This window comes from Podarcis filfolensis (genome assembly GCF_964270895.1).
Source record: "Podarcis filfolensis genome assembly, chromosome: 5".
Lineage (NCBI taxonomy): Eukaryota > Metazoa > Chordata > Lepidosauria > Squamata > Lacertidae > Podarcis > Podarcis filfolensis.
In genome coordinates, this window is record NC_139608.1 from 12,193,058 (window position 1) to 12,218,646 (window position 25,589).

At 44.3% G+C, this 25,589-nt stretch overlaps 1 protein-coding gene across 5 annotated transcripts in view; it reads right to left on the reverse strand.

The window, feature by feature from the left end:
• Nucleotides 1–768: 768 nt before the first annotated feature.
• NAALADL2 (N-acetylated alpha-linked acidic dipeptidase like 2) overlaps nucleotides 769–25,589 on the reverse strand; it is a 607,172-nt gene continuing 582,351 nt past the window's right edge. For all 5 annotated transcript variants that reach the window (XM_083613236.1, XM_083613237.1, XM_083613238.1 and 2 more), the window contains one exon: nucleotides 769–1,566. In XM_083613236.1, the coding sequence (XP_083469362.1) occupies nucleotides 1,368–1,566 (199 nt within the window). In that variant the 3' untranslated portion in view covers nucleotides 769–1,367. The remainder of the gene's footprint in view (nucleotides 1,567–25,589) is intronic.

Genomic DNA, 25,589 nt, shown 5'->3' on the forward strand with positions numbered 1-25,589 from the left:
CCTCAAGGTGAGGAAAGCTTAATTCTTAATGCTAAATGTCCATAAAACATAAGCAGCTTGAAAGTGGTCTGAGAATACAAAGAAGGGATTGTTCAGTATTGCTGGTGTAATTTGACAGCCAGACCTGGCTTGCTGCTAGTTAAGGGTAAAGTATGCTTATAAATAAGGGGTTAATTAGTGAAACCTGAAGATATTTATGATGGAAGTTTCACAATATCCATACAGGTGCCTGTAATCAGCACAGTGGCACTTGCAAAGTGCCCTCATCACTCTGTAAGGTTTCATGACCAAGATCCACTAGTTCTGCGTCAACTTGCTCTGCTGTTGACTCTTTTCATTGAACAGCAGTCCCTAATGCTACCTGACAAACCACTGTTGAAACGGATAGTTTCACCAGAAGTTTGTGATACAGAATGGTGGGTGGGCTGCAGTTCAACTGAGAAAGTAAAAGACTATGGGTGCATGCAAATTCAGCCCACTAAAGACGTGCACTGGTTGTTAGCTTCATCTCTCTTGCAGCAGTCCACTCATTTGCCTTCATGGAACTCAATGCACTTATTATTATTATTATTATTATTATTATTACTATTATTATTATTATTAATATACCGTCCTATACCTGGGGGTATAGGCAAGGGCTTAAATACAAGGCTGATTGATATATATATATATATATATATATATATATATATATATATGTGTGTGTGTGTGTGTGTGTGTGTGTGTGTGTGAGATTTCTTGTAGAAAAAAGATTTGCCTTGTACCCCAATTCAATTCGTTATTTGAGTCCAAATCTGATCTTCTAAATCCGAAGATCTATTTCCCCCCACATTTATGATGATGTTGAGTCTTAATCTCTAATCTCTACCCCCCTTTTCAATAAAGCAGATGAAATTTTCAGAGATATTCCACCTTATATCTAAGCACCCGCCTAGTGAGTACATGGACTTCCACGAAGATGAACGAGAGGACTTCTGCAAGGAGGACACAGCCCTTTGTCCTCTCCTGACAGTCACAGCAAGCTAGTCCTTTGCTTTGCAGTCTACTAGCTTCCGTGGGCTCATTTACAAGGCTGATTTTGTGTGTACCAACACATTCCAAAGAGTTAGCTTTCCACCATATATCATTCGGAAATAGAAGTACATGATAAATTGTCAACAGTGCAAAAGGCTGCTTCAGATTTATCTAACTGTACAAAATGGTGCCGTGAAACAGGGACTCTTTTAAAGAGTCAAAAAACAAAAGAAAGGAAAGGTTTCAACCACATACAATTTCTGGTCCAGCTCAGAGTTTTCCTTTGCAAAATGTAAACAAAGCTCTTCCCTGTGTGTAGGTGTGTGTGTGTACACGTGAAAGAGACAGATTCCTCATTTGCTTCCCAGTAAGGCAGCCTCAAAGACACTGAGTCCTGCTTTGAAAGAAACCTGAGCTGAATTGAGGCTGCTGAGCACTTTCGACAAGGCTGCTTGAAGAGTCTCATTTGACTGATGCAGCTTGCAGTGTTCCACCGCCTCTAGCAGTACTGAAAATTGGTGTGTCCTTTCATCCAGCCTGTAAAGGATGTTTCTGAAAAAGAACAATAAGAAACAGTAAATGCTTGACTCAAACAGATGAAAACAGGTATCTGAAATCATCTGAAATCATCGATGATGCCCCCAGGTGGCAGCCACGTTTTACAAATGATACACATTACCTACTGTAACATTAACCCGTGGCAAGCTCAGAAGTCGACTGTGTATATTTTATCTGCCTTCCCAGAAGTGTGCCCCTTCATCGCTCCAGGAGCGTACATCTACAAATCTTATCAAAGGAAACATCGTCAATCAGGATGAAATATATATCACAGCCCCAGCCCCACGACATCCCACTAACATTTTCTCATTGAGAAGAATAACAGCCTGATCCCCATACTCAATAGTTCTTTCATCTCACCGGGGTGTTCCCCATCCCCAAGGAACTAATGTAAATCTTACACGGTTGTAAGTACAGCCATGCAACACCTCCCCAAAGATTTTCCCAAATATTATTGCCACGTCAAAAAGTAATATTGTGTGTTTGGGACAGTGAACCACAAAATTGGATACATAATTTTCACAAGGGGAGGATTTTCTGAAATGTTAGTTTATGTGATAGTTTGGTTCGTGGATAATGCACAGTGGGCTGATTGGTTAGATGTAACATACAGAGCGGGGTTGTTTCTGAATGGAGTTCCCCATTCCAAATCGAATGGGCAACTGACTTGTGATAAAGTGTTTTGATAGAGAAAACTCAGAATAACTGCAAGACCAGAAATAGTGCTTTAACTACTTTGCTCAGACCCAGAGAACTCCCCCCTAAATAAACTCACACTTGATTCAAATTTTAGTTTTGGTTTTTGGCAGGATTTAGGCCACAACTTTATTGATTACAGAAGGTGAGTGGTTGCATAGGTTCTGGTTCGACTAGCTCCCTGCACCCTTGCAGGTAACGCTGACCCAGAGCTCTATCATAGGTCAGCCAAGGGTGAACACCTGAGGTAGACGGAAAGCCCGGGAGCAGACTCTGTTCACTCCCCAGATGCTCCCTTGGACTCAGGCACGGGCACAATCCCCTCTCGGAGGTAGACCAAACCAAGTTGAGTCCCTGGATTCCTTTAACGGAATACACTTCACATAGGGACGGCGAAACTGTTCTCCCATCCCTATCACCTGAACCAGTGCCTATCCGCAATCTTACAAGTTGTGACTATTTGCTATGCAGCAGGCGAAACCCAAATGGCAACAGCCAATCCGCCAAGTGGGGGAAATTCCTGCTGTGCCCCTGCCCCAATGACAGACGACACACGACGGCATAGCAAGGTCAAGCACAAAATGCCCTAAATATAGCAAGAGGTGGGCGGGTATTCCGATGCATGAGCTGAAAGAGGAAGCTCTGGGTCACGTGCATAGGTATAAATAGGTCCCTCGGTCTGTTTAGTCAGCCCCCCATTGGCCAGATTAAACCCATCAATGAGGGACCTACCAATCAGGTGTTGCGGCTGTCCGATATACCCACCCACAACTATGAGGTCAGTCTCCAGGTCTCACCGCAACACGTGCCTTCTTTGAGGGAGGACACGCTTTAGCCACAGTGCTTGATAAAGCATTCAATGTATTTCTGCTCTCAGAAGAATGTAAGAAAAACCCTGCTGGGTCTGCGGAGCCAGAGGCTCATCTAGTTTGGCATTCTTTTCTCACTTTGGCCAACCACATGCCTATGGGAAGCTCACAAGTTGGAACGGAGAGCAACAGGGTTCTATGCACTTGAGCTCTCTAGCAATTGGAGAATAGAGATAGAACATAGGCATCCTCACTCGTAGCCAAGGATAGCCTTTTCCACTATTAATTTTTTTAACCATCTTTTAAAGCCATCCAAGTTGGTGGCCATCACTACATCTTGCGAGAGTGACTTCCACAATTTAGCTATGCACGGTGTGTGAAGAAACAGGTGAGCGGGGTGGCGCTGTGGTCTAAACCACTGAGCATCTTGGACTAGCTGATCAGAAGGTCGCAGTTCAAATCCACGCAACGGGGTGATCTCCTATTGCTCTGTCCCAGCTTCTGCCAACCTAGAAGTTCGAAAGCACGCTAGTGCAAGTAGATAAATAGGTACCGCTCCGGTGGGAAGGTAAACAACATTTCAGGGCACTCTGGTTTTCGTCATGGAAACCGTCTGTTGCGCCAGAAGTGGTTTAGTCATGCTGGCCACATGACCATGTGAAGAAATACTTTTTTTTTTGTCTGTCCTGAATCCACAACATTCAACTTCATTTGGTGTCCCTGAGTTCTAGTATTATGAGAGAGGACCCAAACCATGGATTCATGTGGCAAGAAAGGAAAGATCTGGAAGATCTTTCTGACAGTAAGTGTGGTTCAATGGTGGAACAGACTCCCTCAAGAGGTGGTGGAGTCTCCTTCCTGGGAGGTTTTTAAGCAGAGGTTGGATGGTCATCTATCATGGATATCTCGCTGAGATTCCTGCATTGCTGGGGTTAGGAATAGATACCCCCTTTTAAAAAGATTTTTAAAAAAGAAAATTGGAAATTATTTATGTAAGCAACAACAGTGGCAAGAATTATATGAGCACAAGCTTGGAAGACAGAAGAAATGCCAACGAAAGAACAATGGCAAGGGAAACTTATGGAATATGAAGAACTGGCAAAATTAACAGATAAGTTTACATGAAAAGGATAACAAAGACTTTAAAAGAGAATGGGAACGATTTACAACATACATGAAGAAGCAACATAAAGAATTGGACTCACTGGCAGGGTTTGAATAAACAAACACAATTGTATATAACAAAAAGTAAGATTATATGTATGGGGAAAATTTTGGGAAACAACACGCAGGATGAGTAATATGGAGATAAAACAAAATGGGAATATGAGGGACGTCCAGGGGAGGCGGGGGAGGGGGGATATGGAAAACTGTTAGAGAAATATTGTTAGAGGATTTATACATGGAAAAACAGTTCTGGGGAAAAGGCAGGATACAAACAAACAAATGCATGGAGAAGCAGCTGCCTTGTGGCTCAGATTCTTTGTGTGCATGAAGTGGGGTGGGGGATAGAGAGCAACCTTCAGCCATGTGTCCCCAGATGCTGTTGGACTACAACTCCAATCGTTCCCAGGCAGCTCAGCCAACGGTCAGAGATGATGGGAACTGCAGTCCAACAGCAACTTGAATCACAGAAGGCGAAGCAGGAAAAGCTACAAGACCTTTTTTCCTGGAAAGCAAGAGAACCTATAGCTAGATGTCAGCTGTGCAGACCTGCCAGTCCCTGCGCAGTGATGCAAACCACTTCAAGGCATTCTGGAGGAAGTCCCAGGTGCCCTAACTGAAGGCAGCCTGGATTATAGAGATAGAAAAGCAAGGTAAGCTGAAGAACACTGCTTGAGAGGGTGAGAAAGCAACAAGGAGATGGAAAACAGGAAAGGGCTCCCAGTCGAATGGTTCCACTGTTATTCTTCGAAGCAAAGCTATTATATGTCTCTTGTTGTAAGCACAGCAGGATTAAAAGTATTTTTGGAAAAAAGCAAAAAAACAACAACCCAAAAAACCCTACTCAGTTGGTTTCCACTAGGCTTTGGTGGGTCTGTTAGAGCAGGTAATAAATGTTATCTTAAAGCAGGTGTAATCATTATCCTAATTAGAGCAGTATGTAAATATCATAAATCTCTACCCAGGGGCACCTTTGATTGTAAACTATATTGTGTGATGTTGGAAAATAATGGTGTGTGTGTGGGGGGGAGAAGGTTGGTGAGCGATTGCAGGCAGGAGTTTATCATCAAACACATACAAAGGAATTCATAAAATGAACGGACAGAGGAGGGGGGGAAAATAACAAAAGAAAGCAGCTCAGCCAAGACACTCCATTAGTAACTTAATTACATGACAGGCCCAGTGGCAACTCCAAATTAGTAATAAAACTGCCAGCGATAGTCACCCAGAAGACTACCAGAGAGTATTTTCTGCAGATCACTATCGGAGACGTCTAATTACTATTCGAAGAGAGGGATTAGCTAAAAAAAAAGAAAGAAAAGTGACAGGTTAAATGGCAACTTAGAAAGTGCACTTGGAAATGCTTCCTTTAGAGTCTCCTTTGCATAAAGGCCATAACTCACCCCACAAAGACACTAAAACCAGCATAACAGAAACATTTTAAATTCTTCGCTGCCTCTAAACCGTGGTTGGGTGTAAATACATCATTGTAGCTGGGTGCTGGAAAACATATAGGACAGCGATGGAAAGTCTGACCAATGCTCTCCCTTCCTCAGAATTCTTTCAGCAAGATTGGCCAACCAGGTACCAGGGTCAATCTTTTGCTTTATGAACAGCTAAAATACAATGTGTCAACGAATACAGACACAGTAAGAGCTGATCAACAGTGGAATGGTCTCCCTCGCGAGGTTGTGGACTCTCCTTCCTTGGAGGCTTTTAAGCAGAGATTTGATGGCCATCTGTCATGGATGCTTTAGTTTAGTTTCCTGCATTGCAGGGGGTTGGACTAGATGACCCTCAGGGTCCCTTCCAACTCTATGATTCTATTATTTAAGCAACAAAAAGCTCCAAAACATCCAGCAGGGGGTTGTCTGCCTCCTGCAACCCTTTGAAGTCTTTGCAATAATCAATTACTGTTGTGACGGAAACAGCATGGCGGCAGCTCAGCAGTAATGTTGCTATCGTGCTGTTTCCAACATCACAGTGCTATGTTGGGACAGCAGGGGTAGTTTCTACATACATCCCTCTGTCCTCTGATGTCACGGGTTGGCAGGATGCTGAAGACTGGTGGGAGGCACCAACTGGGGAACCCCCAAGGGAACCCCCAGGGGAAGAAGGCTCAGAGCCAGGGGCATTGGTGGAGGGACAATGATGAGTGGTCAGAAGGAGAAGAGGGAACAGACTGGGAGGAGGAGGAGGAGATTTTGGAAGCTGATTAATGAGCACAAAGAGGCTGGAGCAGAGAGCAGACCAGAATCAGAGGCAGGAGAGGATGGGACCAGGAGACAGAGATGAGGTTGGTTGCTGGAGTCCAGGGAATCTTCACCTCCCATCTCCCAGAACACAGAGAAAAATGAGGAGTGGAGAGCAACGGGACACTAGACGAGGGAGCCTTAGATGGCTTGGGAAGGACCCGGGGAGAAGGAGTCTTAGAGAGAGGTGGAAGGTGAGGACCTTCCATCCACACAACCACCTCATTGGGGCAAGAACTACTGGGAAGAGTTGCTGTGATCACTAGAGCCAGTAGGGAGTCTGGCTTGAGAGTGTGTTAGGCCTGGCCAAGTAAAGATTCTCGGAGGGCCACATTTGGCCCTCAGGCTTGAGTTTCCCCACCTCTTTGTTTAGAGTTGTGCAAATTTGGGGTTTTCATAAAAAGCCCCTGTTTGGTGAGACAGAGGTTTGTGCAGTTGCTTTCTGCAAACATTCACTTTTTATCTGATTCACAATGTTACGTGACGTCACAACGTTGTGCATCGGGTAGCAATCAGAAAAGATGACAGGATGACATCATCATGACTTATGGCAAACGAAGGCAGTGGAACGCAAGGGCAATGGAAATAAATGGACAAAACTTTTGACAAGGAATGCGAACAAATCGACGAAAAGCAGGGAGTGTTTCTCAGCGCTGCCAAAAATTGCCCTCTGCTTTAGTTTACAGCTACAATCCTGCCTGCATTATTGCAGAAGAAAGACCACAGTACCAAGAATTCCAACAAGGGCAAAGCTAAAAGGCAGAAGAAAGATTTAAGAAACCGAGGGGCATAGGACATGAATTTAGAGCCTGGGAATATATCAAGCTGCCTTCTAATGAATCAGATCATTAGTCCACCTAGTCCAGCACCATCTGCTCCAAATAGCCATGGCTCTTCAAGGTCTTGGACAGAGGTCATTCACTGACCTGCATTCTTAAGTTCCTTTTAACTGCAGATGCCAGGAACCGAACATGGCTCTCTCTGCATGCAAATAATCTGCTCTGCCAGTGATCCGCAGGCCCTTTCTGTTCTTCTGAGGGGCTAATTGGAGCCGGCCACTGGAGCTCCACATAATGGCCCTTCTAGTTCAGCATCCTGCTTTTACAGTGGCAGACCAGATGCCTGTGAGAAGTCTGCAAGATGGACGTTGAGCACAACAGCACTCTGCCCACCAGCAGTTCACAGAAACTGGCAATGCTGAGTTGGCCACTAGATGGGAGTAGTAGAAAAGTCTGGGGGAAATACTCCTAGCAATCCCCAAGGGAAAAGACAGGGTATAAATAGTGGTGTGATGGGTTAGTGTGTCTGGCAGTAAACAGAAGGTTGATGGTTCGGGCCCACCCACGGATGGTCATGGGCAGGATCCCAGCATTTGTAGGGGGTTGGAGTAGATGACCCTTGGGGTCTCTTCCAAATCTACAATTCTACAAAATATAACAACAACAACAGCAACAGCAGCAACAAAGCACTTTCTGTTTTTATTGTGTCTTAGCAGAAAATAATAGAAGAATTTGAGGCACCAGAAAGCCACAGTCCTCTTTCTGTTGACCACAGTAGTTTGATGACCATAATTCTTTGATATTTACGTGATTAAAATGACATCAGTCCAATCCCTATGCCTAATCACTTCAAAATACCTCCCTCCAAACTTAACCATTTTGATCTCATAATACACAGAGTCACTGCAACTCGCACAAAGAGATTCTTAAAAGGAAAGTGCAATGCATTATTGATGACACTAATGAAATTACTACACACATCACTCATCCTTAATGGGTCCATTTCAATGACACATCATAGCAACCTGAAAAGTACAGCGCCAAACTGGGGAAAGTAATTAATAATGCCAGACAGCAATTCTGAAGGAGATAAAACCTCTTCATGGAGCTGACAAATCAGCCTTAATAAACTAAGGCAAAGGTACATACAAAAGGAATTTTATTAAAAGATGGGGGGGGGGGACCTTCCACTGCCTTTATGAGCCATTTCTGTGACTGAAAAATGTGCTCATTTGGTGATAGAAATAATGGCCCTCTATTCAAACATTGTTTCTCATTAGCTGAAATGGGCATGGAATAAGACCCATACCAGCTAGAAAGTAACTTGTATTATGCCACGTCTTAAATAAATCAAACGAGATAATGCCAAGCCTTTGCAAATGGCTTAAACTGTAATATTCCATAATGCAAGAACTAATTTTATTTTTTTGATAATGAGGTTGAACTATTTCAGGGGTTAAGCTGAGGCAGCAGTGGGGGTATTCTGGAGTTTACATGCTCCTCCGGAATGGAAAAGGACCAGAAGGGAAACAGGTGCTGGATTCAACAATGGGTGCAAAAAGAAGTGGGTGTTGCATTCACAATGTAGGGAATGGGCCAGACAGCTAATTCTGCCCTCATCTGCTAACAAAGCGAGATGAGCACTGCAACCCCAGTGTTGGTCACGACTGGACCTAATGGTCAGGGGTCCCTTTACCTTTACCTTTATAACTGTGGATTGGGCATGAGAAAAACACTTAACTTCATATCAACCTATATTTTTCCAGACTTATCATATGCACACAAAAAGGTGAGTTTCCTGTAGACAATATTTTCATCAGACTACAGTCTTTAATTTTCCCCAGAACATTTATTTATTATGAAGCATTATGAATTGCATCTATGACTGGCCAGCTCAGAATATTGATACAGTTAAATGGTCCACCTCTAGTGACAGCATTAAGATTTGTACATTGACCACTGAAGAAGACCTGTTTTGGGTCGCAGCACCTCCATTTCTCAGTATTACTGCAGATCACATGACTGTTGGTTCTCAGCATGATTGCTGGTACAGTGGTACCTCGGGATGCGAACAGGATCCGTTCCGGAGCCCTGTTCGCATCCTGAATAGAATGTAAGATGCAATTGCGCATCTGCGCGTGCGCATGCCGTCATTTTGAGCATCTGCGCATACGCAAGCGGCGAAATCCGGATGTAACGCGCTCCGTTACCTCCAGGTTGCTGCAGAGCGTAACTTGAAAATGCTCAACCTGAAGCACATTCAACCCGAGGTATGACTGTACTGCATATGAGTTTGAAGACTGCATTTTAGAAATCTCATTTGTATGTTTTACAGTACGCTCACCAGGCCAAGATGGTTCCAACATATTATACCAATCCTGAACTGACTGCACTGGCTGCCAGTTAGTTTCCGGGCCCAATTCAAAGTGATGGTTTTGACCTATAAAGCCTTAAATGGCTCAGGACCTCCATACCTTAAGGACTGCCTCTCCCCATATGAACCAACCCGGAACCTGCAATGATCATCTGAGGCCTTTCTTTGTGTGCCTCCTTCATGAGAGCTCCAGAGGGTGGCAACATAAGCATTCCCTTGTCATGGGAAACACTCCTCTTCAACCAGGCCTTGGGCTGATTAACATCCTTTACCCTTTTAAATGTGTTTGTGGGAGTGGGTCAGAGGGATGGGAGTTACTGGTTTGTTTTTATTATGTATTTTATTATGTATTCTTGTATTTTTATGTAGTGAACCACCCTGAACAAAGGGCACTATGCAAATTTAATAAATAAAAATATCAATAATTTTGGGGAAAGGTTAAAATAGAATCCTACTATTTTAATGTATGTATTGCAGTGTTGTTGTTTAGTCATTTAGTCTTGTCCGACTCTGTTCCCAGAGCCACTTTTCCAGCAGTGGTGGAGACTAGTGAGGGGATGTTGTTATTTTTTCATTCTGTAAAATGTTGTTGATGCAATAATATTGCATTTATTGTTTAGTCGTGTCCGACTCTTTGTGACCCCATGGACCAGAGCACGCTAGGCACTCCTGTCTTCCACTGCCTCCCGCAGTTTGGTCAAACTCATGTTCATAGCTTTGAGAACACTATCCAACCATCTCGTCCTCTGTCGTCCCCTTTTCCTTGTGCCCTCCATCTTTCCCAACATCAGGGTCTTTTCCAGGGAGTCTTCTCTTCTCATGAGGTGGCCAAAGTATTGGAGTCTCAGCTTCAGGATCTGTCCTTCCAGTGAGCACTTAGGGCTGATTTCCTTAAGAATGGATAGGTTTGCTCTTCTTGCAGTCCATGGGACTCTCAAGAGTCTCCTCCAGCACCATAATTCAAAAGCATCAATTCTTCGGCGATCAGCCTTCTTTATGGTTCAGCTCTCACTTCCATGCATCACTACTGGAAAAACCATAGCTTTAACTATACGGACCTTTGTTGGCAAGGTGATGTCTCTGCTTTTTAAGATGCTGTCTAGGTTTGTCATTGCTTTTCTCCCAAGAAGCAGCCGTCTTTTGCAGTAGTAATCAACAAATCTTATTATTGGCGTGCACCCCTAATATATACACATGTGCATGCGCAAGGTCCATATATTTTCCTCACCCTCTGCTGAATGCACAGAGGTTGAGAATGGGGCAAGGGACAACGGGTACCAGTCTCGAGTAGCTTGCATTCTTGCTACTGCTGCATGCATTAGGTGGATTTATGGGTGGAGTGTGATGAAAAGAGGACTGTTGTCCTTTGTTATGGCACACAGGAAGCTGCCTTATAACGAATCAGACCATTGGACCATCTAGCTCAATAGTGCCTTCACTGATTGGACGTGGCTCTACAGGGTTCCCATACAGGGGCATGCATCACTCCTTCTTGAGATGGCAGGGATGGGACCTGGTACCATGTGCATGCAAAACAGATATTCTACAAACTGAGTTCCAGCCCTTGCCTCTTAAAAATATCTGGAGACGCATAGGACTTGGCCATACTGAAGCAGCCCAGATGATTCGAAGAGAACGTTTTCCATCAGGCCACAAAACCAAACCCTGAACAACTAAACCTTAAGTATCGTGCATGTGTAAATAGCTTAGTGCCATTATGTAGATCTTAAAAAAAAAAAAATCACCATAAAGATTTAAAAGGAATTATTTTATATTCTAATATAAAAGCTACTTACACAATATAAAAGCTACTCTGCTCTTCCCCTGAAACCCTAAAACATTTGTGAACTTATGATTTTTTATAAAAATAATCAGTGAATTACAAGTTATGGTGAGATGCTATTGACAACCGCTTGACACTGAAATGTGAAAACCACCAAAATGCTTGTCAAAACCAGGTACAATTATGGCACATGCTATTCTGCTTCCCATGACTATAGCTATATTTGTCCAAAAGTCAAATATGTTCATATATTTAAATTAATTCTCCCTCTTTCTTTAGTTCATTGGCTTACCCTACTTAATGAAACAAATCAGCCACCAAAATGAGAGGTTATTAAGACTGTATGCTAAATAGCCTTTTGCTAAATATACACTTGAAATATACACAAGGCACAAATAGGATGGTGTTTCCTCAGGAAATGCAGGCAAATGCAGGATAGTTATTAGGTTATCATTATGCATGAAGACTAAAAGAGATGTTGGGAGAGCTCTCCCCCTATGAAATGGTTCCTCCTTTCTGCTTCTGTGTGACCAAGATCCAGAGCTATAGCACAGGACCATTATGTCTGTTGCTAGAGCGAACCATTTCACTCTGCAAGTGGGAGAAGCAGATGCTTCCCAGCATATATAATAAATTTGCACATACCAAAACTAGCTTGCGGTGTTGAATGAACAAGTATTATTCCACACAGAGAAACATTAAAATGCTATCAGTAAAATAGTGCTGAGATTAAAATTCTTACGGCCGCAATCCTATGCATACTTACTTGGGAGTAGCTTTCATGCAAATATTATGTCTGAGGCAGCCTGCACAGGATTGCATGGGACAGAAATAATGGTTTTCATTTGAAAGCCGTGATTGGCAGAAGGGATGTTTCCTACATCTCAGTGTCCTTTCACCTTTTCCATTTCTGCCTATCTTGGCATTAAGCAGTACATAGGATGAAAGGCGGCGGCTAACAGATTGAGGTTGAATCCTGACAAGACAGAAGTACTGTTTTGGGGGGACAGGGGGCGGGCAGGTGTGGAGGACTCCCTGGCCCTGAATGGGGTAACTGTACCCCTGAAGGACCAAGTGTGCAGCCTGGGAGTCATTTTGGACTCACAGCTATCGATAGAGGCGCAGGTCAATTCTGTATCCAGGGCAGCTGTCTACCAGCTCCATCTGGTACGCCGGCAGAGACCCTACTGTCTCGCCAGAGTGGTGCATGCTCTGGTTATCTCCCGCTTGGACTACTGCAATGCGCTCTATATGGGGCTACCTTTGAAGGTAACTACAAGGAAACTACAACTAATCCAGAATGCGGCGGCTAGACTGGTGACTGGGAGTTGCTGCCAGGACCATATAACACCAGTCCTAAAGGATCTTCATTGGCTCCAGTGCGTTTCCAAGCACAATTCAAAGTGCTGGTGCTGACCTTTAAAGCCCTAAACAGCCTTGGTCCAGTATTCCTGAAGGAGCGTCTCCACCCCCATCACTCAGCCCAAACACTGAAGTCCTCCTCCAAGGGTCTTCTGCTGGTTCCCTCATTGCAAAGAACCAGGCAGAGGGCCTTCTCGGTAGTGGCCCCCTCCCTGTGGAACAGCCTCCCTTCAAATGCCAAGGAGATAAAGAACTATACAACTTTTAGAAGACATCTGAAGGCAGCCCTGTATTGGGAAGTTTTCAGTGTTGGATGTTTTATTATGTTTTATATATTCTGTAAGCCACCCAGAGTGGCTGGGGAAACCGAGCCAGATGGGTGGGGTATAAAAAAAAAATGTTGTTGTTGTTGACGGCATTGGCGGCATCATCATCATTATCATTATATTCCACCAGTTGCAGCACTTGTGGGGGGCATTTCCCCCTTTATTTTTATCCAGAAGTCACCACTGCTTTTTGATCTCCCTCTGTTTAGGCTTCATAAAGGAGCCAGTGTGGTGTAGTGGTTAAGAGAGGTGGACTCGTAATCTGGTGAACCGGGTTTGATTCCCCGCTCCTCCACATGCAGCTGCTGGGTGACCTTGGGCCAGTCACACTTCTCTGAAGTCTCTCAGCCTCACTCACCTCACAGAGTGTTTGTTGTGGGGGAGGAAGGGAAAGGAGAATGTTAGCCGCTTTGAGACTCCTTCGGGTAGTGATAAAGCGGGATATCAAATCCAAACTCTTCTTCTTCTTTATAAAACACTCAACCTAGGAAATTAGTCTACATTATGAGTTGCTTTACACCAGAATAGTCTCAAGTGCCTTTCAGGACAAGAATAAATCAATGACCTTTTTTAAAACAACAACAACAGCAGCACAATATCCATACATGATAACCCCTGAAGCCAAATCAGAGTGAGGGCAATGCTTCCTGCCCTCACTCTTGCAGCTCGTCAGTAAAACTGAAGCACAGGCAACTCCCATTTTGTGCACATTCAAAGAACGCAAGACTGTGCATTTGCAGGACACTTTTGGACCAAGAAGAGAGTGTGATACAGTGGCGTAGCGTGGGGGGTGCAGGGGGGGCGGGCCGCACCGGGCGCAACATCTGGGGTTAGGGCAAATCCATGGGTTAGGGGGTGCAAATCCACGGGTTAGGGGGCGCAAATCCACGGGTTAGGGGGCGCAAATTACTTGCCTTGCCCCGGGTGCTGACAACCCACGCTACGCCACTGGTGTGATAGGGGTGTAACTGTGGGTGGGGTGGGGCTTATCCACACTTCACTGATGCGCACGATGATACAAAATGCAACCCCCACACAAATTGGAGGTTGCCTATATAAAATGGCACTCTACAGCATAAGGGAGATGATTGCTACCAGGGCCATTGGTTAGTGGAGGGTATTTGCACAGCTGCCTTTGCTAAAATCTCCCTTCCTTCCATCTGTTTAGCAGAGTGGCTGAGCACTATTATTACAATAAAAATAATTTTTTAAGAAATTAAAAAATTATAATAAATCGTTTAAAAGCTTAACTGTGCACTCCTGTAAAATGTTGTAAAAAACCCCAAACACACCCAAGAAGCCATGATCTGCAGAACGCCAAATTCTATGCCTAGCAGAAAAGCACTTTCTTGTAATTATACATTCCATCTTTTCACTGTTTCTTAAGCCCTGGCTTTCAAATGGTAGAGAAAGAAAAAAGAAAGCCTTAATAAAGGAGCTGGTCCCAGCCACATATTTTACACCTTGTACCTTATGAGAACAACTCCATTTGGGAACAGGAGCTATCAAGAAGCAATCTGAGAAAACTGGAGCAGATAGTATTGATTTGAATGGGATTATGCACTAGCAAAGCACTTGAACCTCACCTCGCCTCATTGAAATCAATGAGAGCCTTGTCATAGCCATCAGCAGGGCGAAAATACTCTGTAAGTCTATTGAAGCAGCTCACAAAGTGACATTAGAACATGCAGCCGGCTGAGCTTACAGCAGAGCCTCCTTTGCAGTTGCCAGGGAGAAGTCTGCAGCTTTCTTCTGTCCCTTGAAAACTGTGCATTTCGTTTTGGGAAATGAAGAGAGCTGGCTCCTCCAGCCTGCGTGTTCCCCAGCTTCTTTACCTGCTTCTCTGTCCTGCTGGCTGTAGTGAGCAGGACTTCAGGTGTGCTGTAGAGCAGGTGTGTGAGAGAGACACAGATGAAAGGACCAGGAAAGGAATGGAGAAGGTAAGCAAATGATGGCTTGCCCCTTGCTGCATCTGTAGCATAGCTGTCAATGTTTCCTTTTTTTTTTTAAGGGAAATTCCCTTATTCCGAATAGGATTCCTTGCAAGAAAAGGGAAAAGTTGACAGCTATGATCTGCAGTTGGAGAGCAGGTTTTAGGTAACCTGTGGCTCTCCAGGTGCAGTTGAACTACTGTTCCCATCAAGGTCACTTTTGAAATATGGCAACCCTAGAAAATGGCTTCTCCATGAGAACCAGGAAGTGACCTCTCCAGACAACAGAATGACTCTTCTTATCTCTGTGTCTGCCATCACCTGAGTGACATGAACACTGTTAGGCAGTTGAATGTCCATATGTACTCCACGAGTCTGCCCCTGCGGCTTGATGGAGGTAGAAACTGTCTCTCGCGCCTTGTTACACTGCCGTTTGTACGGGGATATACACTCCGTATTTATTACCCCTGCTATGCAAAAATCTCCAAATGAATCCAAACTTCAATGTCTAAAATCCCTGGTAGAGGACAAGGATCCCGAGATCACGTTAAGGGTAGCCAAATTCTGTGCGATTGCCATAAAACTTAGGCAACAAGCTGTGCTATCATAATGATTAAGGTTTTAAATGAGAATTTCAGGTTATGTGTTAGTGACTAAGTTTTAATTTATATATTTTTTAACTGTTGCTATATCTGTATTGTCCCTGTTATACCTAATTGCAAATTCAAATCCCTACCGTGTTTTATGACTTCCTTGATTTTGTTCTTTCATATTTCAGAGGCATCCTGTGCAAGGCCAAAATTTTGAGTCTGCCCCTCGCCTTCCATTCTGTCATAGTTGTGGTGCCCTGTGGCACCCCCTAGGCTCAGAGCCCGGTGTGGCAGAATCAGTCAGGTTCCCCTAATCTATCTATGTAGCAAAGGAGTGGAGACTGTGTGCCTGTTTGACTGCATGTCTGCAAGAGTGTGGGTGGCCACACCAAGGGTAAAGGGGGGGCTTTGAGCAATAAATAAATAAGTAAATAAAACAAAAATGTTAGCCACCTCTGTTTTAAGTGGACAGTGCCTGTCTTCAGATTATAACTAGGGATAGACAAATCTGTGAATTATGGTTTCTCATCCCCCACCCATTTTAAATTCAGTTCAGTTTGACAATGCTGCAGAAAGCACGAGAATCTTAGAATAACTTGTAACATAGACATTTTTTGCTAGCAATCAATAGAATACATTTTTTCTATGTAACTTTCTGTAATAGATGCACTTTTGTGCTTGCTTCCGCCTAATATTTGTATTCTTGCACACATAATTTTTTTTGGGGGGTACACAATGAAAAATTAGGAGAAGTGCAAATTTCAATGGGTGGTTATGTTTCAGTTTGCATTTTGGTTCAAGAATTGTGAATTAGGTAGTTCCTCATTAAAATACAAACAAAATCCAATTTTTCCTCCATCGTAACCTGGCAACCTACTCTCCCGCCATGTAGCTCTTTTCTTTCAACTGAAGTTATGAGCATCTGCTCTCCTTCCTTGGTCCATGTTATGCCATTGCATTAATGGTAATGCAGATTCACATTTGATGACGCTAGCGTATTTGTAACCTATATGTTGTGCACAGAGAATCTCAGGCCTTCCTTGTGGTTCTTCCAAGGCTCTGAAATAGTTTACCAGAAGAGGTTCAAATATGTATCTCACTCCTCGAGAAAAGAATGCAAAGCACATACTTCGGGGTTGACTTTGGGTAGTCAGTCATCCTACTGTTGGTTGTTTTTATTGTATTCTGGTTTATATTCTTTACTGCGGGCATTTTATCTGATAGTTTCTATTACTGGTATTTATCACCTCAATCTCTCAGAGAGGTGGCTTACAAAGAGTTAGAATAAAGTATAAACAAAATTTACACACACAAATAAAATATATTTATTTCCTATCTTAAAAGGCATTTCGATTATTCTCCCATCCAGGTTTCTGACCCAGTCTGCACCATGCTTAGATTCAGCCCAGCTACAGCACAGCACTTGACAGAAGTAGAGAGCAGCCTTTACCGAAGGTGTCATGGGCTTTGAAGACACTTCAACTCAGGATGAAAGGGAGAAACATGCTAAGAGGAAGGCACGCTTGGCAAACCCTCACCATTCGCAACTCCCACCCGGAAACCTATGTCCCCACTATGGAAGAACGTGTGGATCCAGAACTGGCCTCCACAGTTACTTACGGACTCACTGCTAAAACCCAGTTTTGGAAGACAATCTTACTTGGCTATGAGTGATTGCCAAAGAAGAAATAAGAGTATTAGCCCTACACATACAGTGGTACCTCAGGTTACATACAATTCAGGTTGCATACGCTTCAGGTTACAGACTCCGCTAACCCAGAAATAGTGCTTCAGGTTTTTTTTTTTTTTTTTTTTATATATATATAGATTTTATTGCATTAGCCGTGTGGCCATAGCACAACATACATAGAAATAACAGCATAACATAAAATGGGGGTGGGGAGGCAAAGGCAGACATCGTCCTGGGCAAATACCCAAAGGGGGGGGAAAGGAGATAACAGAAACAACAGGGGATCCAAAACACCGAATGACCGATAGTTCAAGAACAAAAAGACAAAAAACTGCCGAGGCTGGAGGAGGATCATCAAAGGGGTCCTTCAGCTCCCCGGATCCGTCCCAGCTCCACCGTCCTTGCACTACAAAGCTACCTGGAACCTCATCCGACTGTGCAGAGTATCGACTACAGCTGTGGTGCCGAAAAAGAAGCCAGTGCAGCCTTCCTCCTCATCACACTGAGCAGGAAGTTAGCTGTCATCTCGGTGATCCAACAATCAGAATCTTGCAAAAAGAGGGACACTATCCAGGGCTGGATTGGGAGATGAAGCTTGTTCATGAGAGGAGTTAAAAACCGAGATCTTTCATCTGTCCAGTTGGGACAGAAGAGCATTACATGTTCCATAGTCTCCAGGGCCGAGTCATTACAGTTGCATGTTCTGTTTGCGATGGGGACTCTGGAATAACGACCCGACAGAACTGCTGTAGGAAAACAGTTGAGACGGGCACAGGTAAAGGCCCTTCGCTTAGCCTCCGAAGAAATTGTGAAGCAGTATAGAGGGATTCCTTCAGGGGGAGGAATAGCTAGGGCTAGGCCTGAACACGGCCCTCTTGCATCGGCAGCTGTGTTAGAGAAGTCAAGTAGCTGTAACTTCTTTTTAATTGAAGGTAGGGCCGCCGGACTGATACACTCTAATTTAAGAACAGTTTTGCAATTCAGATTAGAAAGAGAGCGGAGTTTGAGGTTGATTGTAGTTTTCCAAGGGGAATTATGAATATCTCTTAGGATCAGGTTGGAAAAACCACCTCTAATTCGAGCATCCGATGCTAGTAGGTGGGAGCTATAGGAAATGGCTCGACACCATGCTCGTTTTACAATTGAGGGCTGGGCGAACTCAAGTCGTAGGGCTGCACCTGAGACGCATCTCGGGACACCGGAAAGAGATCTCAGAAACATATGAAGTGGGCGATCCAAATTACCTGATATTGCTGTAGTCCATACTTCACAGCCATATAATAGTTTAGGAACAACTTTAGCATTAAATATTTGAATTGCTGCTGGAAGGTGTTTGCCGCCCTTCTGGTGGTAAAATCGGACAATGGCATTGGAGGTCGTGGTTGCGGCGAAAAAGGCAGATTGTAGATGGGTAGTCCAGGAGAGATTATAAGTGAATATTAAGCCTAGATATTTAAAGGCTTTTACCTTTTCTAAGTAGCCACCTGTGATCTTAAGCGGCTCCAGCTTGAGTTTGCGAGAACGAGTGAAGTGAAGGACTTTTGATTTTTTATAATTAATATTAAGAGCTTCCGCCTTACAATAGGCGATAAATGCATTAACTGCATTTGCTAGGTCCGCAGCTGTTCTGGATAAGATGACAGCATCATCTGCATAGAAAAGGGAAGCAACGGGGTGACCTGCTAAGTGAGGTGGATACTTAGTTGCTAGCTTCAAAGGGGAAATTGCATCATGAAGATAGAGATTAAACAGTAAAGGGGCCAAGAGACAACCTTGTCGGACGCCCTTGGCCGTTGGGAATGGGGTGGTAAGGGAGCCGTTGGGACCACTTCGGACGCAAGCTGTGGTGTTTGAATAAAGGGAAATAATTAGGGAGAGGAGGTGTGGATCAATTCCCAGACGGGCAAGTTTGGACCATAATCTCTGCCTAGGAATGGAATCAAAGGCGGCCTCCAGGTCCATGAAAGCGGCAAATAAGTGGCCTTGCCTTGGTGCAGTGTATTTACTGGCAAGGTGATAAAGAGTTAGACAGTGGTCCATGGTTGATGCTGACTTTCGGAAGCCAATCTGTTCTAGCGGTAGAATATTCCTCTCCTGGACCCATGAAAGAAGTTCTTCCAGTAAAACAGCGGCAAATATTTTTCCCGGAATAGATAATAAACTAATGGGGCGATAGTTCCTAGGGATGTTTGGCTGGCCGCCTTTGAAGATCGGAACTATTATAGCTTCTCTCCAGGAGTCGGGGATGTCTAGGGCGGAGGAGATAGCGGAGAATACAGGAGTCAGCTGTTCGCTCCACCAAATAGGATCAGTCAGGAAAAGGTCCAACGGGACCATGTCTGGGCCGGGGGCCTTATTCCTTCGCATGGACATTATGATGTTGAAGATGCGAGTTGAGGTAAAGTTTATTGAAGAAGTGGGACTAAGAGAACTGGAACAGAAGTCCGACGGGGGGTGAAGGAGATCTACGAGATGATTTGGAGAGGCGAAACTGGTTGAATAATAGGCAATCCATTCGTCAGCGGAGATCTGGGTAGCTGAATTGAGTGGTGCCGAAGGTCTAACTAAGCGCCAAAAGGAGCGGGAGTCATGCCTCTCTACAGCCGAACGAAGAGTGGACCAAGCCTCTAAGATGTGCTGCTGTTTCTTGCAATGGATCATGTTTCTGTATGTCCTTTTAATATCTATGAGCTTTACACGGGTTTGGGGGTCGTTGGAAAATTTGATGATTCTGACCATTTTCCTAATTCGCCTTCTGAGGGCTTTACATTCCTTGTCAAACCAAGGTGATTCAGAGAAGAGGCGTTGGTGGATAGGCGAGGTGGTGGTTGTGAAAGTTGTTGAGAAAGCATCAATTAATTTCCGATATTGGTCAGCGGGCAGAATTGGGTCAGAAAGAACAGCAGACATATCAAATGATTTTTGTATGTCCAGGGCTAGAGAGGAACTGAGGCTTGTCCATTTCTTTGTTTTGTATACTGGGTGACTTTGTGCCGTGGAACTATAGTTTGAGGGGGCTGAAAATGGCTCTATTAGGTTTAACAATAGAGTCAATGGGAGGTGGTCACCACCAAAGTATTCAGCCACTTCCATTTTTGTAGAAATTGAGAATAGCTCCGGCGACAATAAAATATAGTCGACCACACTGGTTCCCCGGGAAGTGATGCACGTTAACTGCTGCGAGGACAAGGGAGTGATGTTACCATTCGCAATGCAAAGATCATTTTCCATGGCCAATTGGGCCATCAGCCTCCCCGACGCATTTGTTACAGGATCAAGAGAGCATCTGTTTCCCCAGGGGGGCTGCAGGGGATTGTCCAAGAGTGCTGCGGGAGATAATATATCATCGTCGTTAGGACCTATTCTTGCATTAAAGTCACCTAAGAGGATTTGGGGAAGTCCTGGGTTAGTTATTTGGAGGTCATGGAGCCAAGACGAAAGTTCAGACCACCTTTCATTGCGGTCGAAATCATTGATTACTGGGGGCAGATATACTGTAGTTAAGGCTTCAGGTTAAGAACTTTGCTTCAGGATGAGAACAGAAATCATGCTCTGGCGGCACGGAGGCAGCAGGAGGCCCCATTAGCTAAAGTGGTGCTTCAGGTTAAGAACAGTTTCAGGTTAAGAACGGACCTCTGGAATGAATTAAGTACTTAACCCGAGGTACCACTATATGTAAGATGGGGGACACTTGGATTGTACATGTGAAAAGGATCGAGGTGTTTTAGTAGACCACAAGCTTAACATGAGTCAACAGTGAGATGCAGCAGCAAAAAAGAGCCAATATTACTCTAGGAGGCATCAACAGAAGTATAGTGTCATGGGCTGGATCTAGACACACCAAAAAAGCGTTTCAGGAAAACGTGTTCTAAACTTCATAGCGGGAAATCATGTTGGCAAAAGACGAGACTCCACAGGGCCATCTGGTATCACAGTATTACAACACATATAAAGTGATTTTTTTTAGCAATGTAGCTGAGTCCCCAGTCAAGGGAAGTCATAAAGGTAAAGGACCATTAGGTCCAGTTTTGACTGACTCTGGGGTTGCGGCGCTCATCTCACTTTATTGGCCAAGGGAGCTGGCATACAGCTTCCAGGTCATGTGGCCAGCATGACTAAGCCGCTTCTGGCGAACCAGAGCAGCACACGGAAATGCTGTTTACCTTCCCGCCGGAGTGGTACCTATTTATCTACTGGCACTTTGACATGCTTTCGAACTGCTAGGTTGGCAGGAGCAGGGACCAAGCAATGGGAGCTCACCCCGTCACGGGGATTAGAACCACCGACCTTCTGATCGGCAAGTCCTAGGCTCTGTGGTTTAACCCACAGCACCACCCACGTCCCCCATCGTCATAGTCATAGTCATAGTCCCTCTCTATTCTGCCTTGGTCAGACCACACCTGGAGTACTGTGTCCAGTTCTGGGCAGCACAATTTAAGAAAGATATTGACAAGATGCAATGTGGGTAGAGGAAGACAACCAAAAGGACAAAGAGTTTGGAAACTGAGCCTTATGAGGAGTGGTTGAAGGAGCTGGACGTGTTTAACCTGGAAAAGAGGAGACTGAGAAGAAATATGATCCTCATCTTCAACTATCTAAAGCAGGCATAGGCAAATTCCGGCCCTCCAGATGTTTGGGACTACAATTCCCATCACCCCTGACCACTGGTCCTGTTAGCTAGGGATGATGGGAATTGTAGTCCCAAACATCTGGAGGGCCGGAGTTTGCCTATGCCTGATCTAAAGGGCTGCCTCATGGAAGATCCTATTGATTCTCATATATCTGGAAGCTTCAGTTCCATCCCCCTCACCCGTGGCAGTGGATTTTTAATAAGATTGCATTGTATTTTACATAGCTTTCTAAATCTAGCCAAATATGTTACTTCTGCTACTGCTGAACAGTTATTTAGCACCCACCGTAAACTGTGCATGCAGATTAACAAGCTATTTATATTTTCTTCCTTTAAATATTGCCTAGGTTAGGCTGGCTGCCGAAACAGCTTCTCGATACTGCTATGTATAAAGTTTCCTTTTTATCCATATCACATTCCTGCGAACATTCATCAAGCTATTTGAATACCATTAATACTGTTACTCAAGCAATGCTTCTTGCATTATCTGTTGATACAGATGGTAGCAGCAACGACACAGCTTCTTTAATAGAAAATATATTTGCAGTTGAATCTCCAACCTCACCAATGTCAAAATACAAACAAGAAGCAATATATTTCTCAAAAAAAAAAATCAATAAACACTAGACGGGAGAAAGAATAGCACCAGTTTCTCTCTTGCCCTCCCCACCTCTCTGGTTATGTCTGGATCTCAGGTAGCACCAAAATATAACTAGAAAACACCATTTTGACCAGGGGTCAGCAACGTGTGGCCCATGGGCTAGATGCAGCCCACGGAGACCGTTTCACCAGCCCACGAGCCGCCCCCAAACCGAGCTGCCTGCTCAGCGAGTCCCCCGCATGCTGCACTAAACCAGCTCAGCACGGTGCATGGACTCGTCAATATCAGAAATTGCATCTGTGCATGTCCAGACACCGAAAATTGCTTCTGCACAGGCACGATTTTCAGCATCTGGGCATGCGCAGAAGCGATTTCTGGCGCCACAGACATGCACAGACGCGATTTCCGGCATCACACTGCACCAGTCTGGCCCACGGATGATCTCCGTGGGAGTGATCCTGCCCAAGGCCGGTATACCTTCCCGACCCCTGATTTTGACCATCCTCTGTGCCATGGGCTCAATGAAAAGCACTAATACCGATTGATATCCCTCCACTCTTTGTCCTACTTAACCACCTTTCAGTTATGGGATATTTTGTTGGCATTACTTATAAGACGGTGACACCATTAGGGGTGGACTTCAGGTTGTAAATCTAGGACCTTGAAGGACTCGGTGTGACTGCCAGAGAAGGCAGAAGATTAAAAGTGCCCTCGTGAAGCAGGAAGCAAGGCACCCGCCAGGGAAATATTAGGGTGGATGCTAATCACCGAAACATCTTCCTTTCCCCCCTTTTTGTTAACATTCATAGCTGGGGGCAGGCTCCAGGCACACCTGCCATCTTCGGTTCACCAGGGTGCCTCTGAAGCTGGCTATAAATCTTTTTAAGAATGAAAAGAGAAAGGAACTCCTTCCTGTTGCAGCCTAATGAGATTTTTTTTGGGGGGGGGTGGCAGATGGAGCAAGTGGGAGCAGGAGAATGGTGAAACAGAGCATGAAAGTGGTTGGAGAAACCAGCAGAGGAGAATAGTAGTCAGGAGGGTGATATAAGGGGACTCTGAAGGGCAGTCCAGGTACCCCTCAAACTGGATAGCATTCTTTTTTAAAAGAAAACATATTTTTTATTAAATTTTCATTTTATACTTTGTCACATACCAACGAAATCATAACATCACTTACATCTTTGCTCATCCTGAGCCTTGACTTCTCCCCCCCCTCCCAGATAGTATTCCTATCTCACCCGATTTACCTTCTTTTTTTCCTTAAATAAATTTACTTCCATATTTGTAAACCAGTTCCACATATCAACATTACAAAATATTTTAAGACCAGCCAACGTTTTCAAATGTTTACAATGTTCTTTCGTATATTGTATAAATTTACTCCAGTCCTTTTCAAACAGCTCATCATGCTGGTTTTGGATTTTCCCTGTCAGCTTTGCCAGTTCTGCATATTCAATCGCTTTAGTCTGCCCTTCTTCCAAAGTTGGAAGTTCCTGCTGCTTCCATTTCTGTGCTAAAAGTGTCCTCGCACTCATAGTAGCATACATAAATATAGTTATGTCCTTTTCAAGAATTTCTTCTCCTGTTATACCCAGTAAAAACGCCTCTGGTTTTTTTTAAGAAAAGTATTTTTAAAGACCTTTTTCAGTTCATTATATATCATGTCCCAGAAGGCTTTTATCTTAGTACAAGTCCACCACATATGAAAGAAATTCCCATCATTTCCTTACATTTCCAACATATCTTATCTTGGGTGGGTAGCATTCTGATATTCTTGAATAGACATGCCATAATTCTTCAGGAATACAGGTGGGACACACACACAAAAAAAATGCAGTGCTAGGCAAAGAAGTCACCTTTCTGAGGTAATGGCACCCACCAGAGAGGTGCTGGACCCAAACCAGAGAGGTGCCTGGACATCAAACACAGAGAGAATGATGATGCCTTTGGAGAAAGAGAGTGGGAGGGAGAACTTCGATTTTTGAAATACTACTCATACTTGTTAGTGTAAAACTACAGTTTTCCTCAAGTAGATTTCTCCTTACTTTTGGTGAATTATCTCTAGCCACTGCTTTGATATAGGCCTGCTGTTTCTTAGCAGTATATTCCATACCTATCTGTACATAAAACACCGAGTCCCAAGTATTAACGCCGCAAGCCAGGAGGTTGCAGTTTCAAGCAAGTATTGTTCCAAGCCTTGTGAGGTACGATTCACACTGGGTAAAAATGAACTTAATGCCATCAAAATTCTAGTGGGAGAACATTTAAAGCAATGCATCTGTGATATTAAAATAGCTCCCCCACCCTTCTCCAGTTCAAAGTCTCAAAACACCTCCCAGCCAGCTCCCAAATCTCAATGACAGGGCAGTAGCTGCATGGAAGGCAATACTCCAGCAAGTACAGTTCTTCAGTTTGGAGAGAGAATTGGGGAAGGAAGCTCTGTTGGTTGAACAACTGCCTGTCAAGAAGGGAGAAGAACCTAACCACCCTAGGGAGGCAAAACTCATTGTTGAGTCTTACAGGTCAACAATGTAATGTGAAATTCTAGGCTGCATCAGTGGACTGTAAACCACTTTTTTTCTAAGCCTCTTTGAGGTTTTATTACAATCAAGCAGCATAAAAATGTTTAAAAATAAATAAAATAAGTAAAGGGTGGTGTAAAGGGAATTGGGGTTGCTTGTGCGTAAGGGGGCTGCTGCTCTAGGCAACGTTGTCTGGCTAAACCTTTCCCTGGCTGGACAGCCCTTTCTCCGTGGCTGTGTCAGTCACTGGCAGAATCCGTCAGTGGGTGTTTCCTGAACTTCTTCCAACATAAAAGCTGCTTGACGCCAAGTCTCCGCCTAGCCTCCCTGCATGGAAGTCTTCTGCGCAGAGTGGGCGTGGCCAGCGGAGGTCCTGGGCTCTCCCCGCTGGCCTCTGTGGAAGAGTCTTGGAGCCATGTCTCCGAAGTCCTTCCCTGCTCCCCTTTCTTCCTGGTGTCACCCCGATTTCCTTCCCCAAAGGAAGTGTTCTCTCTCTCCCTGCTGGTCC